The 26,713-nt window shown below is 39.5% G+C and overlaps 1 protein-coding gene across 50 annotated transcripts in view; it reads right to left on the bottom strand.

Annotated features, from left to right (window-relative positions):
- The window catches only part of LOC141164440 (protocadherin gamma-C5-like), a 533,108-nt gene that overhangs the window by 93,977 nt on the left and 412,418 nt on the right, over positions 1-26,713 (bottom strand). For 2 of the 50 annotated variants that reach the window (XM_073649713.1, XM_073649718.1), the window contains exon 1: positions 16,170-18,786. The exons of 46 other annotated variants lie outside the window; for them this stretch is intronic. In XM_073649713.1, the coding sequence (XP_073505814.1) occupies positions 16,170-18,602 (2,433 nt within the window). In that variant the 5' untranslated portion in view covers positions 18,603-18,786. Of the gene's footprint in view, positions 1-9,411; positions 12,020-16,169; positions 18,787-26,713 lie in introns of those variants that run through there. 2 more of the 50 variants (XM_073649720.1, XM_073649722.1) reach the window with 1 other exon arrangement.

The raw sequence follows: 26,713 nt of genomic DNA, 5'->3' as shown, positions 1-26,713 counted from the left end.
GAAGAAGAGGTGAGCGCTACCACCAGTCTTGTCTCATGCCAACTGTAAAGCATCCTGAAACCATTCATGTGTGGGGTTGCTTCTCAGCCAAGGGAATCGGCTCACTCACAGTCTTGCCTAAAAACACTGCCATGAATAAAGAATGGTACCAGAATGTCCTCCAAGAGCAACTTCTCCCAACAGTCCTAGAGCAGTTTGGCCCCCAACAATGCCTTTTCCAGCATGATGGAGCACCTTGCCATAAAGCAAAGGTGATAACTAAATGGCTCATGGAACAAAACATAGAGATTTTGGGTCCTTGGCCTGGAAACTCCCCAGATCTTAATCCCATTGAGAACTTGTGGTCAACCATCAAGAGACGGGTGGACAAACAAAAACCAACAAATTCTGGCAAAATGCAAGCATTGATTATGCAAGAAAGGACTGCTATCAGTCAGGATTTGGTCCAAAAGTTGATTGAGAGCATGCCAGGGAGAATTACAGAGGTCTTGAAGAAGAAGGGGCAACACTGCAAATATTGACTTGCTGCATTAACTCATTCTAACTGTCAATATAACCAATTGGTACTCATAATATGAATGCAATTATATTTCTGTATGTGATATAAACATCAGACAAACACTAATAAAAACCAGAGGCCAGCAGATCATGTGAAAATATAATTTTGGTGTCATTCTCAATACTTTTGGCCATGACTGTACAGTATACAGAACACTTTAAAGGGAATCTGTCAGGAGGACTAACCCTCCTAAGCCATCGATATGGGCATGTAGGTGACAGGAAGCTGAACAAAGTGATACCTTGATAACTGCAATGCAATGTCTCATTCCAGAGAAATCCACATTTTTCTTAATATGTAAATGAGCTGTTCAGATCTATGGGCTGGACACAGATCTCCCGGAGAATCTGTCTCCAGAGCTTATTTTAAATGAAAGGGGAAGTTACCAGTGTGAGACATGTAATGACTGACAGTCTGCGTTACAGATACCATGCCTCCCACTGGTAATGCCTCCTTTCCTTTAAAATAATCTCTGGAGGCAAATTCTATATCCGGCCCATAGATCTTAAAGGGGTTGTCCACTACTTTTACATTGATGCCTGCATCAATTCAATTGAATGGGAGGCGGATGTGCAGTACACCGCGACGGCCACTGCCACTTGATCGCGGAGCACCGCAGGTGAGCACTTCCGACTGGCGGCCGCCACCACCGGCACCGGTAACAGCTGATCGGCGAGGGTGCTGGATAGGGCATCAATGGAAAAGTAGTGGACAACTTCTTTAACAGTTTATTTATATATTAACAAAAACGTGGACATTTCTGGAATAAAACATCGGATCTCAGATATCAAGGTGTCATTTTATTCAGCTTCCTAGAACCTACATGCCCATATAGATGGCTTAGGAAGGATGATCCTACTAACAGATATCCTTTAAAGGTAATTTGTTAACAGGTTTTTCCTACTTCATCTGAGCGCAGCATCATGTAAGGGCAAAGACCCTGATTCTAGTGATGTGTCACTTACTGGGCTGATTGCTGCAGTTGTGATAAAATCACTGTTTTATTTGCTGCAGATTTAGCAGTAATCTAAATACTGAGCGCTGTGTAACTAAAAAATAAATAATTTAACAGGTCAATGTGCTACAGCGAGTGCTTCATTAACACTGCCCTGCGCCACACCAGTCTTAATGAATCGCCACCATAGTTTTGAGGTTCTCTTTGACCATTGATTCAGTGCTACCTGCATACTGCTTTAGTGATCTCATTCGTGTAACATGGGTTATGCCATGAAAACATAAAACTGGCACAATACGGCCAGGCTGTTTGACAATGATAGAAACTAATCTTTATTAATTTCTCACAGCCATAATTTCTATCAAAATACAAATAATCTCCAATTTAATTTATGAAATGTATTTATTTATTCGCCTGTGACTTATGTTACTTTGCAAATAAAACACATGTACAGATATAGCGGGCATTAACCCCTTCACGACATCGACAGTATATGCACGACTGGTGTTAGAAGTGGCTGTATGGAGCGGACTCATGCCTCATACCCAGCAGGTGATGGCTGTGTATTATAGCCAGGACCTGCTGCTAACTATAGCTGGTGGGCCGATGCTCCGCTTGCGATTGTTAACCTTTTAAATGCCGCTGTGAATCTCAATCTTTTACACTCAGGGCATGCGTGCATGTCTTTCTCACCGCTCCTCGGCGAGCCCGTGATATGATCGTGGGCCGCCGATGGGTTGCCATTACAGCAGGGGTCAGCTGATGACGGCTGTGCCTGTCATTACGGAGCTCCTTTGAAACCCTGCCTGTGGCCGGGCTTCAAAAGAGAGCTGTATACAGTGATGCTGTGGCCACCGAGATCTCAATCTGCACATGCCATTTTCCCAGAGCCCACCGCAGGGAAACCAATGGGAAGCAGAGGCTCACCGCAGCCGGTAAACTACATTCGGATTATAAGACACACTCCCATTTTTTTCCCAAATTTGGAGGAAAAAAAGTGAGTCTTATAATCTGAAAAATACAGTAATTTCATTGAACCTATTGATACCAGAGACTATCTCAGTCTCATTGACTGGGGAAATTAGAAGGCCTCAAAAATGTGACATCCTGGTTATCAGCTGAAGGAAAGTAGGATTGAGTTTGTGGGTGTGAAGGCTCCATCCTAACCTCCATGTACTTCAAGGTCCCATTTGTGTACAAGTGAAGAGTTGACTTATACTGTTTTGTGTAAATTTGGGAAGAGATCTTGATGCGCAGCACAATTTGCCGCGATAATTAGACTCTTTCCTTAGACATCTTACTATCAATATGATGAAAGTATCAAGAAAAAGTACACTAATGGCTACCAAGGAAATTATTAAGTACAGAGTGATATTGTTTTTGCTAGGGAAATTAGAAAGAAATGTTTGAGATTTATGCTCCAGAAGAGCTTCACGTTCAACTGTAAAGAGTGATATAGTGATCGAGGAGGACAGATAAGGCTCACTATGATCTTTTACCAAGAAGAAGTCTTTTTCTACCCGATCAGCCTCCTGGAAAGGCCAAAGACACCTGATTTTATGAGTATTGACAGCTATATGAAACAAACATGAATCGGTGGCATCTTGTGTATTATAAAGTAGCCATGCATTATGACTGGAGTCTGAATCCAAGGCAGATACTTCTGTAAGCCATACTCCAGAAGAAATAGATTTTGCTACCTTTTGATGAGAGCTATAATTTTGGAATATTCAGGATGCAGTATTTTACAGTATTTTGGGACATGGTAATGCCAGAGAGGTGAGAATCTGTCACCAGGTTTTTGCTGGTGACAGAGAAACATGAGGTAGGCACAGAGACCCTGATTCTAATGACGTATCATTTACTGGGCTGCCAGCTGCAGTTTTTATACAATTACTGTTTTCTCTGCTGCAGATCTACCAGTTCTCCGATGCTGATCTCTGTATAACCCTGCCCACAGCACTGATTGGCAGCTTTAAATGTGCACAGTGCATAGGCAGAAAGCTGCTAATCACTGGTGGGGGAATGGTTGGACTAACTGGCAGCAAGTTGCTGATATAATTGTGGTGTTATCCAAGCTACAGCAAGCAGCCCAGTAAGTGATATATCCTTGGACTCAGGGTTTCTGCCCCTATGTTATGCTGCCGTCTGATTAGGTGACAAACACCTAGTGACAGATTCCCTTTAAGTTTATGATGAGTAAGTAATGATAAATGAACAGTGTCCAATTGTTACTCATTTATAAGTTAAAATTTGCTAATTAAACAGAAAACAACTGGGCATCTGCTTATCTGTTGGCTAAGAATATAGTCAGGTTTCTAGTATTTTTTAAATATGGTCTGTATTCATTCATATAAATGAGTTGTCTATATTTGAACATCTAGAACATGTCATCTAGTTTTCCTCTAGCATATAAGGAAAAGTCAAGAAAAACCATCCAGGCAAACAATGATTTGGACATTATTTGGTTTTCAGTCTTCACTAATGACTGTGCTTCCCACCATGGGGACAACTCGTGATCAGCCACACATATAAGACTGTCATTACTTACTGTGCACTGCTATAGTCATGGACTATTGATAGTATCCCTGGTTCTATACTGAGTCACTGTATATGTAAAACTTCCATTACCTGAAATAAAGCTTCAGATCCAAATTAACTTTACACTTTCATTTACTTGCAAATAAAATATTCAGTAATTATAACATGCTCAGCACAGATACAGGGCATGTCTACACGATGGGATGCGACTGTCTATGTGACTTTGTTAAATATACTTTCTCCAAAGATTCAGAAAATAAAACTCCCACTTATGAGGCCTCCGGGGTTTGTAAAGCTGTCGGTGAATGAGTTCCCAGAATAAAAGGACCACAGTGCTTCACATCCTCATGATGGCAGTTGTGGTTCTCTTGTGACTACCCCACATGCAGGCATATGGTTTTACTTATTTCTCTTCTCTAAGCATGTTCCCATGTTCATAGAGGGGACTGACATTTGATTTAGTAGAACAACATGAGCAGTTGATGGACTGCATTCTTTTCACTATTGAGTTAAAGAGGTTGTCCACTACTTTTTCATTGATGACCTATCCTTAGAATAGGTCATCAATGTCTGATCGGCTGGGGTCCACCACCACTGATCATCTGTTACCGGTGTCTATGGCAGTCTTTTTGTAGTGGCCGCCACAATTTACGACACATCCGCCTCCTGTTGATTTGAATAGGAGGTGGATGTGCAGAACCAAGCCGCAGTCACTACAAGAAGACGGCCAGCTCAGCAAGTGACTACTTCTGGCCGCAGCCGACACAGCTGAATGGCGGAGCTGCCAGGTATCGGACCCCGGCCAATCAGACATTGTTGACCTATTCTAAGGATAGGTCATCAATGAGAGAGTACTGGACTACCTCTTTAACTCACACAAGCGACTATGGTACACAGGATGTTTTAGACTTTGAAGCTGTTTTGGATGGTTTACAGCAACTTTGCATGAACATTATTGTCTTGTTGCGAGTTGCTCAAACATTTTGCAACTTTTGACGTTTTTATGTCAGTGGAAGCCAGCTTTGTCAAAGTAGTCGGAGCTGGGATAATATGAGGCATGATAAATTCATCAAGTGTTACGCCACTTTAATGGCATAATTGACATGACAAATACACTGGAGTACATCACTGGCAGAGGCCCATGCCTATGATAAGATCTGCTTATCAAATGGTGGGCGTCTCTTAATGAATTGACGATTCTCACTCCAACTACCCCTTCATTAACACTGACGTGAATCGGGCCCATAGACAGTGAGTATTTATTCTAGTGAGTACAAGAAAGCAAACTTTTAAAGCGCACTTGTCAGCGGGATTGTGCTCAGTAAACTACATATACTGTCAGGTTGGCATCATTACACTGATTATAATGATACCTTGGTTGATGAAATCCGTCCTGTGGTTCTTGTGTAATCTTTACTTTCAGTTTGGAGATAATGATATGCTCGTGCTCCTGGGCAGCCTGAGGGGGTGCTCTATCTGGTGCTCTGCTTACATATTCATCTGTATGCTCTTATGACAGGTCACTGATCCTTCACTGACCTGCCCCGCACTACTAGATGCATTATGTAAAATAGGAGGCAGGTCAGCGAAGGCACAGTGAGCTGTCATTAGAGCATCACATATATCTAGTATTGAATTATATTCTCCATAAAGGCTGTAGCTCTTCATAGATAGAATGTTGCAGCTGCCCCAAAACCTAGCCTCAGATACAACATAGAAAGAGAAATGCATCTTGCAATTTTCAAGCCTTTTTTAAACTTTAAATGTTCATCACTTCAATCCCTTTCTTGTTATGATAACAAATGCAGGTCTCTTTATAATCCAATATGGTTCTACACTGGTCTTACATTTTTTGCATTAAGAGAATTGTCATCCAGAGCATTTATAAATAACCACGGAGGTCCCAACAAAGCAGCAGCTCTGCTTTGTGAGTGGGTGCAAAGATGGAGGTGGATTCACTGAGCCAGGAGGAGGGCAAAGCTTCAGTGACATGAGCAGCTCAAGTACAGATAAGATGGCAGGTTGCCCTCTTCTGGTCAACAGTTGAATTGCTTTCATTACTGAAACTATTTTTATTTATTTATTTATTTTACTCACTTATATCGCGCCATTTATTCCACAGCGCTTTACAGACATTATGGGCACTGCCCCCATTGGGGCTCACAATCTAAACTAGAAATAAAAAGAAGAAAAATTGTACAAAAGGAAATAAAAAAATAACCCATTAACCAAACAGGAAAATAATGACAAATAGAAGTGATAAATTAATATTAAAACTGCAATTACATTTTAGCCCTACCTAACTTAATATCCATTATAATTCTAACTTATTTATACAAATATATGATGTAATTCCTGTAAAATTACACTGGTCTCGCAATGATAGGAAATAGTGAGCCAATATCAATTCAAGTTGCTAAAGTTCTGTGGAGTGAGACTATTGCCATACATCATCTATAGGGTGGAAAGCAGATGTCCAATGGATCGTTCAGTGACAGATCAAATAATGTGATGAGGATCTTACGTCATCATCGAATGCATGCATTGCCTATGACAGAACATGAGCAAATTCCAGGAGACATCATATTCTGCATGAAACCGTATGATACAACATGGGCTTTAAGTGCTCATGAACTTGGGTAAGAATTCACTTAGGAATGTCTGGTTTTAACCTCCAGCCTTATAGAATGCAATCTCTTTATATAAATGACATACAGCTCACTACTGGAGATAGGCAGCTTTGTAAAGGGGTTGTCCACCCCGTATTCTATTGCACAAACTGTCCCAGCATGGTGTAAAAGTAAAAAAAAAACACATACCTACTGATTCTCTAGGTCAGTTTGTAGAATAAAAAAATAGGAACGACAACCCCTCTAATACCTTTCTGCAAATTGGAACATGATTACATACACATTGTGGTCACCTAACTGCAGGAGGACATGCAGCATAAAACATCTCGAAGGTCATGCGAGTAGATTGTGATTGACAGCAGGGTTCTCACGTTGGTTAGAGAATCCACTGATTCTGTCTGTGTAACCCCTTAGATGTGAGCATTAGTGACTGCTGCATCTAAGGAGTTTGACCATGGGCGGGTCCTACTTATGTCAGATCATTGGCACCACTAAGATAAGATATCATCAATGTAATTGCCATCAAACTAACCTAAAACTACGACCTGTCCAACAAAAAAGTTACATCTACATTGACTGTATGGAATGATGTGGTGGATTTGATGAAAAAAATAAACAGAATACTCAGGGAATAAAACAAGTGCAGAAATGTAAGAAGACTAGAGAACTTATCTGAAAGATTTTTGGAGGCAAGAACAAGATGTCTACATTTAACTAAGCATTGTTGTCCAGTAGTCATAGTTTAAGCAATGCAGAACTAATCAGAGAAAAGACGGCATATTGGCACAATTTAGTCTTGTACAAGTAGTAACTATATATTTGCAGATCATTCATCATCATAGCATTGTTGATTTGCAGCTCTGGGGTCCTGGGTTTAAATCCCACCAAGGACAACATCTGCAAGGAGTTTGTATGTTCTCCCCATGTTTGTGTGGGTTTTCTCTGGGTTCTCCGGTTTACTCCCACACTCCAAAGACAGGGAATGTAGCTTGTGAGCCCCAATGGGGACAGTGATGATGATGTCTGTAAAGCGCTGTGGAATTAATGGTGATGTGTAGGAGGGTAAAATAATAATACTATGACAGGGCACTTGTTTTCTTTGTATAAAACTGTAAATTTATAGGAAGGAGACTGATAAAGAGGCAGCAGCATAAGGTAAGAGCTGCTGTTATGTGTCAGTAAAGCTATGAGCTTTGGGACACCATCGAACTATTTAGTCTGAATGAAGAGCTACAGATCAAAAGGCCCGAACTTCTTTTAAGACTAAATAGAAAATACCTGAGCATACGTAAATATATCCACATTTTTTATCGGCCTTCTATATGTACTACAACAGCTGAACTACAGACAAAATGTTGCACATAACTGATCAATAATAAAAAAGGTGGAAATATAAATGAACTGGTTTTCTGCATTCAGCCTTTATTTATAAGTCATTCCAATAATATAGAGAGAAAACACCTGCATCCTATTTGGTAGTTTTTTTTTACTTTTCAATTTATCAACAGGTACAAATCTTTATTGCATGAAGATATAATAGCTTATGCTTAGAGCAACATTAACTCCAAAACAATCTTTCCTCATTGTTCTCTTCCTCTCTCGGATCAGAGCACAAAGCATGCCCTGATCTGATTATACAGGGGGGCATAAAACGATGCCAATACACTGAGTTATTGCCATATACTTCCTGGCAATGCGGCTACTTCTCTCGGCTTGGCCAAGCCTTCATGTGCTTTCAAGGGGTGAGTGGAGTAATTTCACCTAAAATCGAAAAGATCTAGCATTTCAATACAACATGCCAAATCTTTCTTTCCCATGGCACCTTGTGTTGGAGAACAGTCACAAAGCCATCATAGACAGAAGACAATCAACTTGTTCCTCTGAAATTGACCTTTTTTCAATGTGTTTGATGGCGTTATGAATGGTTGTCCCGCTTTGGACCATGTAGTATGAAACTTCCCTTTGCAGAAACTGTTTTCTCACTGTCTGAATAAAATAGTATATTTTTTTACTGGTTGTAAAGTAAAACACATCAGACATTATAGTGTGAGGTAAGAATGACTGTACTGCATCTAGCTAGAGCGACTATGAAACAACACAAAGTGGTGGCGTTCTCCATGGTATCATTACTGGGAGCTTTCACGGGATAATTATAGCATGAAGATTGCAAACACTGTCAAGCAGCCTCTTTCTGCATCTGATGGGGAAAAGCTATTCTAGGTTTACACTGCCTGCTGGTAAATGGAAGCAATCTTGGATTTAGAACGTTATAATAGGCCACGTGTGCTGTGCATCTCCAAGGTAGTAACACATCTCTCCATGGAGAACCCAATAAAACCAGTAACAGTGCCGCGACAGTCATGAAAAGTCATCGGATATAACATACATAAATGTTTGTTCCTATTCATTTATGATTGTGTATACTTATAATGAAGAGATGATGTTCTGCAAAATCCCTATTGGCACAATATAATTGCACTGGATTCAATGCTAACGTTGCCGGTGGGTGCACCAAGGAGCACCTCGAAAAGTAAAATAAGGGATTCAAATATAGAAAATCTTACAGAACCTGTAATAATAACCATAAAAAAAATCAAAAATGCTGAAAACTAATTATTCATTATTTTATTGGAATATTATATTGCTGCAGTAAAGAATTTCCTCTAAGCTTAGGAGCATACTCACTAAAGGCTAACAAATCTATGACATTTGGCATCTCCTCTCACCTGATTTACTTCAGTCAGACTGTATTCTGCTTCATTCACCTTCTGCTGTGAGACGTCTAATGGTCTCCTAAATGTGAAGTTATTTTCTGCATAAGGTGGGAAACAAGCTGTGTAACATGGTTCCTGTTGATCTGATGGCGCCATCCGCACCTCCATGTATTTCAAGGTCCCATCTGTGTTCAGGTAAAGGGTGGGTTTATACTGCTCCATATAGTGATTAGAATGGGATCTGGGAGTAAAGCAAGAGCCACAACTGCTCTCATAACTTTCTTTCCTAAGGCACCTCACAATCAATATAGTAAAAGTCACAAGAGAAACCACGCTGATGGCCACAAGAGAAATAATAAGGTACAAGGTCATATCTGATGTGGACTTCACATTAGTCAAAAAGTCCTGAGGTCTGGGATTGGCTTGCACAATATTTTCCATAATATTTACAATCAATGTGACTGTAGTGGTCCTAGAAGGTTCTCCATGGTCACTGACTGCAATCACAAGTCGCTGCTCGGTGTTATCCGTCTCATGTAAACCTCGGAGAGTCCTGACTTCTCCTGTGTAGTCAGAGATGTGGAATAAAGCAGGACTGGCAGACTGAACAAGACTATAGAGGAGCCAGGCATTGTGCCCAGAATCCACATCCACGGCAGACACCTTACTGACTAAATACCCAGCAGCTGCAGATCTTGGGATGGTCTCCTGAGCAATGGTCTCCGCTGTGTTCTCTGGGTATAAGATAGTGGGAGGGTTGTCATTTGTATCCAGGATAAATATGAAGACTGAAACATTGGAGGATAATTTTGGAGATCCAGAATCTTCCACTCTCGCTGTGATCTGCAGAACCTGGAATTGTTCATAGTCAAAAGACCTTTGTGCATAAATATTCCCAGTGTCAGAGTTAATGTAGATGAATGAAGAGACGGGAGAACCGTGGATGTGGCTCTCAGAGATGGAGTAAATGAGGTTTGCATTCGCTCCCTCATCCGGATCTACAGCAGATACCGTACATAACAGTCTGCCGGACTCATTGTTTTCTGGTATGAAGGCGTTGTACACATTGTGCAGAAATGCTGGAGGATTATCATTAACATCAGAGATATTAAGACTGATTGTAATCTGGCTGCTGAGAGATGGAGACCCCAGATCTGATGCCGTCAGTATAATGGTATATTGTGAGAGCTTCTCCCTGTCCAGATGTCCACTAGTGACCAGAGCGTAGCGCTGTGACATGGGCTGGATTTTAAAAGGTAAATTTGGTGACACCTCCAGTCTAATTTCACCATTTTTCTCAGAATCCTTATCTCTGACTGTGATGAATCCAACCACAGTTCCTATGGGGGCATTCTCAGGAACTTCAGTATTTTTCGATATAAAATTCATTTCTGGACTATTATCATTGACATCTTCTATTTCCACCTGAACAACACACCGTCCCTCTAATTTGGGAGATCCTTTGTCTATTGCTCTGACAGACAGCTCATACAATTTTGCTTCTTCAAAATCCACATTTCCCTTGATAAATATTTCACCCGTTTGTGGATTTAAATCAAATATTTGCTTTTCTGATTCTAAAGTATGATAGTTGAAGGAATATAATATTTCGCCGTTTGGTCCCTCATCCAAATCTGTAGCATTAAGCTTGATCACAACCGTTTTCAATGGAACATTTTCTGATAAATTCACTTTATATCTCGACTGATGAAACATCGGGGCATTGTCATTGATATCTAACACAATGACCGTTATCTCAGTAGATCCGGATCTGGCTGGATCTCCCCCATCTGTAGCGGTGAGAATAAGCTTGTGCTCCGCTATTTCCTCTCTATCTACGGCTTTTTCTAATACTAATTCAGGAATAAGAGTTCCATCTTTGCGACTGGTAACAGACAATGAGAAATATGGATTAGGATTTATTCTGTATTGTCTAATATCATTTATTCCAACATCTGTATCCTTCGCAATCTGTAATTGAAACTCTGCACCAGGACTTGTAAATACTTCTGTAATCTTTAGAACCTGATTAGTGCTTGTAAAAATTGGAGAATTATCGTTAATATCCAGAATGTCTATTTCCAGGCTGTGCAGCTCCACAGGATCCTCAGACACAGCCTCTAAATGCAGCACACAGCTCAGGCTGGATCCACACAGGCTCTCCCTATCAACCCTCTCATATACCACCAGAGCTCCATTCTTCTGCTCTATAGAAAACAATCTGCTGTTTCCATCTGATCCCAAACTCAGTCTCCTTCTACTAATATCAGCCAGATTCACCCCCAGATCCTGAGCCACGTTCCCCACAACAGTCCCTGGATGAGACTCCTCTGCAACAGAATAACGCAGCTGCCCAGAGACCCAGCCCCAGCTACAAAGGAGAAGGGAGAAAGCTACTTGCCATTTCCAAGCTCTTAGAAACCTTTGATTGTCCATATCTTAAATCCTTCTGGTGAAAATATCTAAAATACATATCCTCTTTGTAATCCAAAATAGCTTGCTACTTCAGCAAAAAATATTTTCCAAGAAAATATATTCCTTTTGTTGCGTGGGAAACATCCATGGCGTGTACATCGGAGCTGCAGCTCTTCTTTGTGTGAGGAGAAAAATGGGAGGGTGAATCACTGAGCCAGGGGGAGGAGAGCGCAGGGCTGACATGAGCAAATCTCCCAATGTTACTAAATAGAAGGCAGGCACTCCCTCTTCTGGACAAAAAAGATTATTGCACCTAAAAATCACTCAGTTGCTGAGTATATTGGGATGTGTCAACTTTTTTGGTATTATAATGAAAAATATTTAAATGTCTAAATATTAAACCTGTTAAATATTGCTGGGCTGTACAACGAGACACCTGAAAACCATACAAATCCCAAATGCAACGCTGAAATCATGCATTTTTATGGGTGAATAAAACACCACTTTTTACATTTCATTTTCAGGAGTATTATCTTTTTTTTGAAAGTGAAAAGAATGTCAGAATCCATAAACTACACATATAAGCTATATATAGGATTCTCGTTACGTTTCCACTTTTAAAAATAGGTAGGATAATTCTAAATATGTAGATATAATATGTCATAGCTTCCCAACGGGCAGATCAGTGCTTGAACGAACACCAGGTCTTGATGGAGGCACCCAAAATGCCACAATCAGTGACTGACAGCAGCAGTTAAGAGATTAACAGAGGGTAGTACTAAGCGCGGATGTTAAAGGCAGATGCCAGCTTTGTAATACAGCCAGCATCTGCCCTGAGTAGTGCCTGCTCCAAACACCCTGACACATTCCATGGCATAATACTACATCACGGAGTATTAAGGGTTAATAACTGGAATTTTATGCTTATGATATTAAACATGGACTCTCGCTATAACATCTTAAGGTAATGCCAATTATTTTTAGAAAGTAACAAAGCAGTAGCCCTATGATGCATAGTGGTGGCTTAACATAGGCATTTTATCCAATAGTCAAGCTTGCTGAAAAACTGTGAGACCTGCCTTTCAAGACTGCACAGGCGCCAAGGAACCGTATCTCAATCTGCATATGTGATGGAAAGATGCAACTCCTGATGTCTCATCTGCACGATCTGCCTCCAAATAGTTGATGTCACTTTTATATATATTTTTTAAAAAACATCATGTACTAAGCTATTAGCAAAGCAGACCCATGTGGCTTGCAACACAGCCATGTCAATGCAAGCTACTGTTACTGCACCGGTTAGCGTGGCACTAGCTACATCTGTATATTCAATGACTAAATGGGTTATCTCATCTTGACAACCCTTTCAATTTCCTTGTTAGGTAATATTGCATTCATACTGGATCATGGCCTCTTCTCTATGGGTCATTTTGATGGACCTGCTCTGATTACTTTGATGTTCATCCATTTGAATAACACCATGTAATAGGTTTAGCCGTAGCACTCACTCAAATGTCCGCCGATGGCAACACCTCCCCCGCATTTTCAACTTTTTGTGGAGGAAATGGCAGCTGATTTTGAAGTAAAGAGCTTATCCCCAAAGTGACTCTCATAACAAGTGGGTTATGTATAACTTTAAAGAGGTTGTCTATTACCCTTACTCAGCTACTACTTCAGCCAAAGATACCCAATAACACTGACCTTAAAGATCCCCATATACCTTTTCTGCCAATGTTCATGTTGTTTTATGCACGGCATTTGATTTGTTTTGACTGGCGCAAAGCTATCTGTGCGTCTTAACGTACAGATGACATTGCACCAGCCCTACATAGCCACGTCAGGGACACAGGAAGGTAAGGGATTAGCGAGTCACTCCCCTAGCTGCCAGATGCCACTGACCTAGACCCCGGATGGATATATATAATTAAGGGTATTCTGCATGGTGTACATGTATTACATAGGGAATATCAGGGTTTTTCTGTACATATAGAGAAAAATATATATATATACATCTGTCACAGTCCTTATCTATGAACTACTAAAATATTTACAAACAGAAATGTTTATCTCTCCCATAGTAATAGCTCTGCTTTTCTTCACCTGTCTCATCTATTGCATTATTTCTGTGCTATATTGTGTATAAATATGTGACTCTTCGGATTTTTTGTTATACTAGCCTGATGAAGAGCCATTAAAAGGTATCAACTAATGAGGACTCTCAAATCAAAATATTTTTCTGTACTTGTATACACTCTTCTGTTTACATTTAGACACTAGAGGGAATTTTAGAGGAAGTAATGTACCTGCAGCTATATGCACAGAAGCAGTGAGTGAGCTCTGCTGAATAGAGCCCACCCACAAAGCAAGGAAAGTCACATGACTGTGATGTCACATCAGATTCCATTGCCAGGAACTCAGGGAGACTCATGTGACATCAGAGGATGTCAGGGAATTCTTAGCCAGAGATCATGCCCAACTAAAGCATCAGCTCAGGTTGCAAAGAGATTTGAGAAAGCAAGGTATTTTAAAAAGAGCTTATCTATGGTAGTTAGTTCACATGAAAAAAATGTATAAAACAGTGGCCAATGGCTTTAATAAACTGGTATTAGAAACTCATTTTATAACATTAGTATTTACACATAAAGCAACACAAGACAGTAAGCATTGTTTCCATTATAAAAAAAGTTATCTGTAAGGTTAATGGAAAATAATAGCTAACCCTCCACATAATGGTAAGGTGAAATACTTGTCTAACAGTCCAACACCACAGTAGAAAACATTTGATGGGGGCAGGAAATATATATATTTTTTGTTGACCATTAAATGTATGCATTGCTGCTACATGTACAGTAGATAGAGTTTAGATGGCTTGATTTTCCTTCATGTCATAGTACATTATGATAGTAGTTTCTTCGGGTTGCATATCCCTTGCCACGCTGTAGACTGATTGCTTTTGACTAATCCACTCATTTTGAGAAGATCTAATTAGAAACAACATGTCAATTAGAAGCTCAGTAAAGACGGTTTAGTTGTAATGCTGAACACTTTCAGGAGATTTTTATAATCTGGTGACCAGTCAGAGACCAGCTGGTAGTTTTACTCAACAGTCTGGAGAATGAAAACATCAGCATGACAATTACATGGGCACATCCTCCTTCTTTTAACTTAAATAGTAAGTCTTGACATCCCACTGTAGTTGCAAAGTTTGGATAACCCCTTTTCTATGCTACTTTCCTTCTGCCAGGAACCCTTGCAATCAGCTATTCTCAAGCACGAGACCCCTTCAGAAAATATTAAATTACCCCATCATAGTGGTTTAGACCAGGGTTCCCCAACTCCAGTCCTCAAGGCCCACCAACAGGTCATGTTTTCAGGATTTCCTTAGTATTGCACAGGTGATAATTACATCACCTGCACAGGCAATAATTCCATCACCTGTGCAATACTAAGGAGATCCTGAAAACCTGACCTGTTGGTGGGCCTTGAGGACTGGAGTTGGGGAACACTGGTTTAGACCAAGATCAATGAAAGCAACTTAGATTTAAAGGGAACCGGTCGTGTAAAAAAAATGTTATTAATCTGCTGATTAATAGCGTTCAGAAGTCTTACAGCCGCCGCACCAAGACCCCAGCTGCCGGGATGAAATGAACTTTAATACTACTGACAGGCTCCGGCTTTCAGTCACAGAGGCGTGGCCGGTGCGGCCGCTGTAGCTGTGCTCCTAGCAATGACTGACATCCGACTTAGCATTAGAGCCGGCTCACATTAGCATTAAAAAGTATAGGATTACAGCCCTGTTAATGGTATCATTTGGCATCTCAAAACAAACATAGATAATATTTGCTACAAACACAAATATAATTTAGCTACATTCGTTTATGCACAGTAAGTATGATTTTTCTTTTTAGGTGTTTAAATAAATAAGTATTATTATTATATTGAAAGCCCATCCTAATGGGATACTCCGGGAAAAACAACAGTTGGCTTCTATATATCAGTAGAGATTATATAGTGAAGGATCAACCCCTAAGATCTCAACAAGAAGCAATAAATACCAGTCGGTTGCTCAGGCCACAAAATAGACATAAAAATAACTTCAATAATATTTTTGCTTTATCTTTTTTTTGCTACAGAGTAAATTGCATACAATTTAGGTAAAAATACAAAGAAAAAATGTACTGAAAATGTAAAATAAAAAAGTGTCAAAATTATTTGATAATTTTATAAACATAATTTAAGATGTAAAAGCTCCTCATTGAGAACATCTGCTAGTACAAGTGATTTAAAAACAGTGCCGACTAAAGAACTCACAAACTAAAAAAGGAAAGGTACAGAATTCATTAATTTTATCTCACCTGATTTAGTTCATTAAAACAGCTGGAATTAGACATTAATGTTTTCTCTTTGTCCATTTCAGTTATATTCACTGATTTTGTTAATGTCAAATTTGGAATGTTTGTTGGAGGGAAACAAGCTGAATAGCAGGGAGCCGCAGTCTCTGGTGGAGCCATCCGCACCTCCATGTACTTCAGTGTCCCATCTGTGTTCAGGTAAAGGGTTGGTTTGTACTGGTCCATATAGGATGGAGAAAGGGATTTGTCAGTAAAGCAGAATCCACACCCAGAATCATAATTCTTTCTAAGGCACCGGACAAGTAATATAGAAAATGTCACCAGAAAAACTGCACTGATGGCCACAAGGGAGACAATAAGATACAGAGTCAGGTCTGGGGCAGATTTGGCATTTGTAAGAAAGTCTTGAGACTTAGGACTTTCCTGTACAACAGAGTCTAATATATTCACAATGACGGTAGCTGTAGTGGTCATAGAAGGTTCTCCGTGGTCACTGACTGCAATCACAAGTCGCTGCTCCGTGTTATCCGTCTCATGTAAACCTCGGAGAGTCCTGACTTCTCCTGTGTAGTCAGAGATGTGGAATAAAGCAGGACTGGCAGACTGAACAAGACTATAGAGGAGCCAGGCATTGTGCCCAGAATCCACATCCACGGCAGACACCTTACTGACTAAATACCCAGCTGCTGCAGATCTTGGGATGGTCTCCTGAGCAATGGTCTCCGCTGTGTTCTCTGGGTATAAGATAGTGGGAGGGTTGTCATTTGTATCCAGGATAAATATGAACACGGAAACATTGGAGGATAATTTTGAAGATCCAGAATCTTCTACTCTCGCTGTGATCTGCAGAACCTGGAATTGTTCATAGTCAAAAGACCTTTGTGCATAAATATTCCCGGTGTCTGAGTTAATGTAGACGAAGGAAGAGACGGGAGAACCGTGGATGTGGCTCTCAGAGATGGAGTAAATGAGGTTTGCATTAGCTCCCTCATCTGGATCTACAGCAGACACCGTACATAACAGTCTGCCGGACTCATTGTTTTCTGGTATGAAGGCATTGTAGACATTGTGCAGAAATGCTGGAGGATTATCATTAACATCAGAGATATTAAGGATGATTGTAATCTGGCTGCTGAGAGACGGAGACCCCAGATCTGATGCCGTCAGTATAATGATATATTGTGAGATCTTCTCCCTGTCCAGATGTCCACTAGTGACCAGAGCGTAACGCTGTGACATAGGCTGGATTTGAAAGGGTAAATTTGGTGACACCTCCAGTCTAATTTCACCATTTTTACCGGAATCCTTATCTCTGACTGTGATGAATCCAACCACAGTTCCTATGGGGGCATTCTCAGGAACGGCAGTATTTATGGACTTAAAGCTAATTTCTGGAGTGTTGTCATTTACATCTTCTATTTCCACCTTAACCAGACATCTCCCCTCTAGCTTTGGAGATCCTTTGTCTGCTGCTTTAACAAATAGCTCATAGGATTTTGACGTTTCATAATCCACCAGTTTTCTTAAATATACTTCACCAGTTTGTGAATTTATTTGAAATATTGATTTTGCAGAATCTAATGTCAGTTGATCGAAGGAATATAAGATATCACTATTTGCTCCTTCATCCAAATCTGTGGCATTTAATTTAAATATGGTTGTGTTTAGTGGACTATCTTCCGTAATGCTGATTTTATATTTTGATGGATCAAACACAGGTGTATTATCATTAATATCTAGCACTATAATCGTTATCTGAGTGGATCCGGATCTGGCTGGATCTCCCCCGTCTATAGCAGTGAGAATAAGCTTGTGCTCTGCTATCTCTTCCCTGTCAAGGGTTTTTTCCAGCAATAGCTCTGCAATGAGCGTTCCATCATTGCGATTTGTTATTGATAATGAAAAAAAAGGATTTGGAGTCAGTTTGTAAAGATTAACCCCATTTATACCTACATCCAGGTCCTGTGCAGTTGGTAAAGAAAAATGAACCCCAGGACTTGATACAAGCTCTATAATCCTGATAACTTGGTCATTAGTCCTAAATACTGGAGAATTATCATTAATATCCAGAATGTCTATTTCCAGGCTGTGCAGCTCCAGAGGATCCTCAGCCACAGCCTCTAAATGCAGCACACAGCTCAGGCTGGATCCACACAGGCTCTCCCTATCAATCCTCTCATATACCACCAGAGCTCCATTCTTCTGCTCTATAGAAAACAATCTGCTGTTTCCTTCTGATCCCAAACTCAGTCTCCTTCTACTAATATCAGCCAGATTCACCCCCAGATTCTGAGCCACGTTCCCCACTACAGTCCCTGGATGAGACTCCTCAGCAACAGAATAACGCAGCTGCCCAGAGACCCAGCCCCAGCTACAAAGGAGAAGGGAGAAAGCTACTTGCCATTTCCAAGCCTTTAAAAAGCTCTGATTGTCCATAACTTAAATCCTTCTTCTAAAATGTGTAGAGAATAATCATCATCCCATCAATCCAAGTGTGTGAGCAGCAAAAATATAAATCCTAGGGAAGGGAAAATCCGGGTTTTCCTGCATTGAAATCCTCCGCACAGCTCTCATCGGAGCAGCAGTTCTTCTTTGTGTGAGAAGAAAGATGGGAGGGTGAATCACTGAGCCAGGGGGAGGAGAGCGCAGGGCTGACATGAGTATGTCTAGACCAGTATAACAGTTTGACTGGATTGGATGACAAGACTGCCCTCTCCTGGTCAATTCTGAATAGTACAGTTTGAAATCCTTGCCGTGTAAAACAAAAGTTCTTGATATTTTATGATATTTTTGTATTTCCCAATTTTATGAAATCATTAAGAAAAGTGACTACTTTGTAATATACTGACTATAATTGGTCATGGTAACACAACTAATACTTTAAAATAAAGCTAAATAACTTTAAAACACAAGTAAAATCTTTCCAGATTTATTATCATTTGTATTTAGATATTCCTATTTGTACATTAGGTACAAATTGTGTCCAAATAAATTGATGTGGGAGTGATACTGGAGGATCAGTTGGCTTAACACCTCCTTTCCCTTTCCGAGGCTCAAAGGTTGTCGCAATTATATTTGTTTCACCGAAAATATAGAACTCCAAAATTCTTACTACCCGGGATGTGCTTTACCTAATGCCCACCTCATGCATATGATATGGGAATGCAATAATATTAGATCGTTCTATAATGATGTTCCAGATATAATTAACAGAATTTATAGTATAGTAATGAACCTAGAGCTGAAAATATGTATATTGGGAGTCATATCAGATATCCCTGAGGAGGATCCGGTGACAATTTTGCAAATATGTTGCTAATAAAACTATTGCTTCTCACTGGATAAAACCTACTCCACCATCCACTGGTGACTTTATTCATAGAGTAAATGGATTTATACATTTTGAAAAATAAATTTATAAAAAAAGAAGTGTAATTAAAAAATGTGATAATATTTGGGGTCCTTGGATCAACACCCCTGGTTTACCGTTGAGAATCCTACTCTTCGAAAATATTTTCACCTGTCTACACTAAACTAACTTTCCTTTTCTAGGCTTGTAATAAACTTATGTAAATGGACATTTGCTGGACGGCAGATAGATTTTGTTCACACATTGAATCAGAGGAATTACTATTGGAAATGGTAAAATATGGTATACAGAAGATGCTTTTTAATCTTCCTATATAAAAACAGTTCCAGGACTTGTGTTTCGGAAGGGAGGGGAGGGAGGTTATCATCTTTTCTGTTTTTGTTTGTGATTTATTTGGGGAGATGTTCCCCGTAGTTGTAATTATTTGAAAAATGTTTAATAAAAAGAAACTGATTAAAAAGACAAATAGCGTTTAAATTCACAGAATTTGAATATTTTGTGAAAATGTCACCAGTGGATGAGAATATCTACTGATTCTGCCTACAACTTTTGAATATAACGGTAGAACAGGTGACAAGACAAAACTAAGGACAGAGCAGCAATCAGAAAGTATGATAGTTTATTTTCTCCTAACCCAAATAAAAATGTGCCAAAAATGCTGGAATGCAAGTTCCCTAAATCTATTGGTATATGTTGGGAAGAATGCAGTAAATATATTGAACATTTCTCCACTTGGTTGCATTGTCACATCGTTTTCCATTATAATATTCTGGTAATATATGCACTATTTAAAGTTGATTATGGATACTGCTACACCATTTACTTTTGTAATGTAGGGTAAATAAGGGATCCATTTCTTTTTGTTGATTTAGTGCATGCAAGATGTTAAATGGGTTAACAAAAATGGGATAATGGTACCCATAGTTCTTTAAAATTCAGAGCCCAAAATTCTGTGTTTTAGAAACAGCTTTCAAGTAAGAACTCAAGTTTAGATGCTGGAAAAATAATCTGGGCCCTTGGGTAGTAAAGGTCCTGAGCGCCATAACTTAGAAGCCACTTGCACCACTCCAGGCATTAGTCTGTTCTTCTCTTAGTAGCTAAATAATATAAAACGTGGAGAAATTACAATAGAAAACAACATAAAACGTTAGACACCAGCACCACTTTTCTAAATATATTGTCCACATTTGTTCTGGTATTGGCCCCTTAGCATCCACCATAGTTATTATAAATATGACTGATTTAATATGTTACAATTTAGTAAAACTTATCTTGCACAGATTTTTTTTTCTTATATAAGCCCAAAACGTAAACTTTAATGAGTGCTATCTTTGTCCATTTTTGGCAATATGTCGTCAGGCTGCTCAGTTTGTCCTCCCAAATGTAGACTACAAGCTCAAGTGTTTTAGGGCTGAATAACCATCAGTTTCTTGCCATCATCATGTTATGAGTTTACTTGACCTCACTGTCTAAAAAAACCTGTCAGTGTCGCTCTCATGTGGGTCTCTCGGCCATCATAGAAGCAAAACATGTCATTATCTTCTATGCACAATATTACAGCATTAAATATTCTCCAAGAAGAAAAATTAGAAAGTTTTAAAAATGTTTACTGGCTAGGCAAAATATTTCTTATCAATGGAAAACATAGATACAAGGGTAGAAGAAGAGAAAAGAAGGCTAGCACACCTATTCAAGATACTGGTGGGAATCTAGTGGTGACAATAAGACATCTATTACCTATCCTTGGATACCTGATTAATTCAACATAAAGATAAGTAGACCAGATCATCCATACTTTAGATGTGTATAACCAAATGGAAGTCAGGAACTTCACCAGCTCATCCATACTTTAGATGTGTATAACCAAATGGAAGTCAATAACTTCACCAGATCATCCATACTTTAGATGTGTATAACCAAATGGAAGTCAATAACTTCACCAGATCATCCATACTTTAGATGTGTATAACCAAATGTAAGTCAATAACTTCACCAGCTCATCCATACTTTAGATGCATATAACCAAATGGAAGTAAGGAACTTCACCACTGCCTGACGTATCGACATATGCTGTAGAAAAAGAGTGTTCAACTTCGGATTGAGTTTAAATGTTAAAATCCAACGTCCTTAATGGAAAATCCCATTTAAACATAGAAATGCAGTGCAGCAATAATTACCAATGCATTTCAAACATAAAAAGCTCTTAATCTAGAAGAAGAACCTACTGGGAACTGAATCATTTTTTTCCTACAGTAGCATGGGCGATAAATGTCTTTTGTGGGATAACCCATTTATGTATTCTTTTAGTCTGAATATAAACTATAATGAGATACACAGTTTTATTAAGACATAATTAAAAGATTAAACATTCATACCACATATTGCCACTTCATCTTAACAGGTTTCCATGCAGAATAGCTAAACATCAATGCACAGCCACTGACAGTTCTTAGGTTCACCAATGCATGAAATAGAAGGTGACATCCTTTACAAAAAGGTTTTGTCTTCTTCATGAGCCCATATAGGAAATCAGAACAAAAATATTGAATTAACATTATTATTAGCAACAATAGCCTATGAGAAATGGAGACCATATACTGTATACACAGTGTACATCCAACAAAGCCTATGTGCTAAGCAACATACACTATTAACCTTTTGAGCAAACAGGTTATTATATGGTGCGTTTTATCTATATACTGTATACTAACAAGAGTATTATATTTAGTTGTCAGCACATGCTGAGATCTACAGTATGGTATATGTGAGATGTCAAACATGCAATGTAGAGAATTTGCTTAGCAGAACATTCTCTTTGTATAACCATAATATAGAATCCAGATGATTAAAGCTATCGAACTCTCATATAAATGTTACTGAACATGGAAGCAGCCAAAGAATATCTGAAGAACAGTATATTACAAGTTATTAGTAGGTGTATTATCCAAGCATTTTCAGTATACAGTATGGGATACTAAAAAGGGAAGTAATAATGTAGGCTTCAATTTCTCACCTGGTTAGATTCATTTAACCAATTTGAGTTACAGGAAGGATTTGAACGTTCAACGGTACCAGTTACAATGGGATCATCTAGTGATTGAGTCAAAGAAAAATTAGGAATATCTGTTGTCGGAGGGAAACAAGCCGGAAAACAAGCCCCCGGAGCCTCTGGTGGAGCCATCCGCACCTCCATGTACTTCAGTGTCCCATCTGTGTTCAGGTAAAGGGTTGGTTTGTATTGTTCCATATAGGATGGAGAAAGGGATTTGTCAGTAAAGCAGAATCCACACCTAAAATCATAATTCTTTCTAAGGCACCGGACAAGTAATATAGAAAATGTGACCAGAAAAACTGCACTGATGGCCACAAGAGAGACAATAAGATACAGAGTCAGGTCTGGAGCAGATTTGGCATTTGTAAGAAATTCTTGAGATTTAGGACTTTCCTGAGCAACAGAGTCTAATATATTCACAATGATGGTAGCTGTAGTGGTCATAGAAGGTTCTCCATGGTCACTGACTGCAATCACAAGTCGCTGCTCCGTGTTATCCGTCTCATGTAAACCTCGGAGAGTCCTGACTTCTCCTGTGTAGTCAGAGATGTGGAATAAAGCAGGACTGGCAGACTGAACAAGACTATAGAGGAGCCAGGCATTGTGCCCAGAATCCACATCCACAGCAGACACCTTACTGACTAAATACCCAGCAGCTGCAGATCTTGGGATGGTCTCCTGAACAATGGTCTCCGCTGTGTTCTCTGGGTATAAGATAGTGGGAGGGTTGTCATTTGTATCCAGGATAAATATGAAGACAGAAACATTGGAGGATAATTTTGGAGATCCAGAATCTTCCACTCTCGCTGTGATCTGCAGAACCTGGAATTGTTCATAGTCAAAAGACCTTTGTGCATAAATATTCCCAGTGTCTGAGTTAATGTAGATGAATGAAGAGATGGGAGAACCGTGGATGTGGCTCTCAGCGATGGAGTAAATGAGGTTTGCATTAGCTCCCTCATCTGGATCTACAGCAGACACCGTACATAACAGTCTGCCGGCCTCATTGTTTTCTGGTATGAAGGCGTTGTACACATTGTGCAGAAATGCTGGAGGATTATCATTAACATCAGAGATATTAAGACTGATTGTAATCTGGCTGCTGAGAGACGGAGACCCCAGATCTGATGCCATCAGTATAATGGTATATTGTGACATCTTCTCCCTGTCCAGATGTCCACTAGTGACCAGAGCGTAACGCTGTGACATGGGCTGGATTTTAAAAGGTAAATTTGGTGACACCTCCAGTCTAATTTCACCATTTTTATCAGAATCCTTATCTCTGACTGTGATGAATCCAACCACAGTTCCTATGGGGGCATTCTCAGGAACTGCTGTATTTTTCGATATAAAATTAATTTCTGGAGTGTTGTCATTGACATCTTCTATTTCCACCTGAACAACACACCGTCCCTCTAATTTCGGAGAACCTTTGTCTACTGCTCTAACAGACAATTCAAAAAGCTTTGATTCCTCAAAATCTACAGCTCCTTTAATCAATATTTCTCCCGTCTGTGGGATTAAATCGAATATCTGTTTAGCTGAATTTAATGTATGGTGATCAAAAGAATATAATATTTCTCCATTTGGCCCCTCATCTAAATCTGTAGCATTAAGTTTTGTAACTATTGTTTTTAAGGGAATATTTTCGAATAATTTTATTTTATAATGTGACTGATCAAACACTGGAGGATTATCATTGATATCTAAAACGAGAACAGTTATCTCCGTAGATCCTGATCTGGCTGGTTCTCCTCCATCTATAGCAGTGAGAATAAGCTTGTGTTCTGCTTTGTCCTCTCTATCAAGACTTTTTTCCAACACTAATTCAGCAATAAGGGTCCCATCTTTACGGTTTGTAACAGACAATGAAAAATATGGATTTGGAATTAATGTATACCGATTGACACCATTAAGTCCAACATCTAAATCCTCTGCAATCTCTAAAGGAAAATGCACACCTGGGGTTGTTACTAGCTCAGTAATATTCACTACTTGATTTTTGCTGGAAAATGTTGGTGAATTATCATTAATATCCAGAATGTCTATTTCCAGACTGTGCAGCTCCAGAGGATCCTCAGCCACAGCCTCTAAATGCAGCACACAGCTCCGGCTGGATCCACACAGGCTCTCCCTATCAATCCTCTCATATACCACCAGAGCTCCATTCTTCTGCTCTATAGAAAACAATCTGCTGTTTCCTTCTGATCCCAAACTCAGTCTCCTTCTACTAATATCAGCCAGATTCACCCCCAGATCCTGAGCCACGTTCCCCACAACAGTCCCTGGATGAGACTCCTCAGCAACAGAATAACGCAGCTGCCCAGAGACCCAGCCCCAGCTACAAAGGAGAAGGGAGAAAGCTACTTGCCATTTCCAAGCCTTTACAAAGCTCTGATTGTCCATATCTTAAATCCTTCTTCTAAAATGTGTAGAGAATAATCATCATCCCATCAATCCAAGTGTGTGAGCAGCAAAAATATAAATCCTAGGGAAGGGAAAATCCTGGTTTTCCTGCATTGAAATCCTCCGCAGGGCTCTCATCGGAGCAGCAGCTCTTCTTTGTGTGAGAGACGATGGGAGGGTGAATCACTGAGCCAGGGGGAGGAGAGCGCAGGGCTGACATGAGCAGATCTCCTAGCAAGGATCTGGATGACGTGTCTGCCCTCTCCTGGCAACTATTGAAAACTACAGGTATTGTGAGTTAATTTTCTTTCACAAAGGACTTCAGTCTTATTGTGTAAAAGTATTTAGTCTTTAAAATGGATATGCTTAACAATGTATTCCATTTTTTTAGTTGTATCAAAATAAAAAATGTTTTTTCTTCAAAATATAATAATGGGATCATCTGGAATAAAATAGAAGTTGTGGCTGCAAAGTAAATAAGAAACATATCTCTTTTTATAATTTATATTCAAGGAGAATATTCACCTAGCTAGTGTACCACTGTAGATCCTTCTTTGTCAGCTGTAAAAGTCCCTTTTATTAGAGATGATTGAATCTTTTGAAATACGAATTTGTCAGCTTTGGCAAATTTTTCCCCAAAATTTGATTTCCTGAATTTAAACTCACTTCAAATTGCAGGTAGTCCAATTGTCCTGTAAAGATGTGTATAACATTCTGAGGTCCTCTAGGACTATATCCTACTCAATTCAAGTTCTTTAAAGCAAACATAGCTTTTTTAATGTCAGAGTGACCTCCTTATATATGTTGTTGGTCAGACAGACCCACACACATACACACACACACTTTCTTTATGATATCTTTAGAGTTTTGGGAGCATTTTCTCCCTTTTTCTACTGTTTAACTATGAGCTGTGACATCCTCTCATTAAACAGATTCACCCTGAAATGGTTGCTGCTCTGCATTCCCTGTCTTGACATTTATACCAGCTGTAAGATGCTGTGTTATAGATATGTGATGTGATTGCTATAGGGCTTTATTGGGAGACCGCCCGGTCAAGTGCGAGGTCACGTGAGCCTTCTCTAGCTGACTAAATGTTCTGCATTGTGTAAAATAAAGGAAGACATTTTTTGTAAGTTACGTAAATCGAATTGCAAATTGGTTGAATTCTCTGTCTTCAGCAAATTTCCTAAATTTCTACAGAAATTTTATTCATAACAAATTAATTTGCTCAATTCTACCTCTTATTCATTCAATGAGTGAAAAGTCATAAATAGTTAAATAGTTTGATATCCAATGAAAATCCAATTGGCCAGAGCGAGTATGGCAGCACATTGAGCCTCTTCAGGATTTTCAGCGGTGCATAAATACATAACACTAGAATATACAACAATGCCCCATCTCATACTTTGCACTGATGAGGGCCAACAGCCCGAAACACCGTGTCTGCAAATTGAGATTCTGATTTGGCTTTTATCCTAAGTCATATTGCACGACTCGTTAAAGGGTTGATTGTGACTTGTAGGATCGCTACTTCCAATAGGTGGCGCTATAGAGTACAAGTCCTCTTTTTCTCCGAAGAGGCAATTTGCATATTAAATTTCCCAGAGGAGCATTGCATGGCGAATAAGCCTCCTTACCTTGACATGCCAGAGCTGGTGTGTCACTCTCCATAAGGAGAAACGCTACCCCTTAGACCTCAGTCCAGAGCCTCTCACCTAG

Source organism: Phyllobates terribilis, unplaced genomic scaffold (assembly GCF_046119375.1).
Source record: "Phyllobates terribilis strain yellow unplaced genomic scaffold, ASM4611937v1 Scaffold_10__3_contigs__length_209671492, whole genome shotgun sequence".
NCBI classification, from domain to species: Eukaryota; Metazoa; Chordata; class Amphibia; order Anura; family Dendrobatidae; genus Phyllobates; species Phyllobates terribilis.
This window is presented reverse-complemented; position numbering and strand designations above follow the sequence as displayed.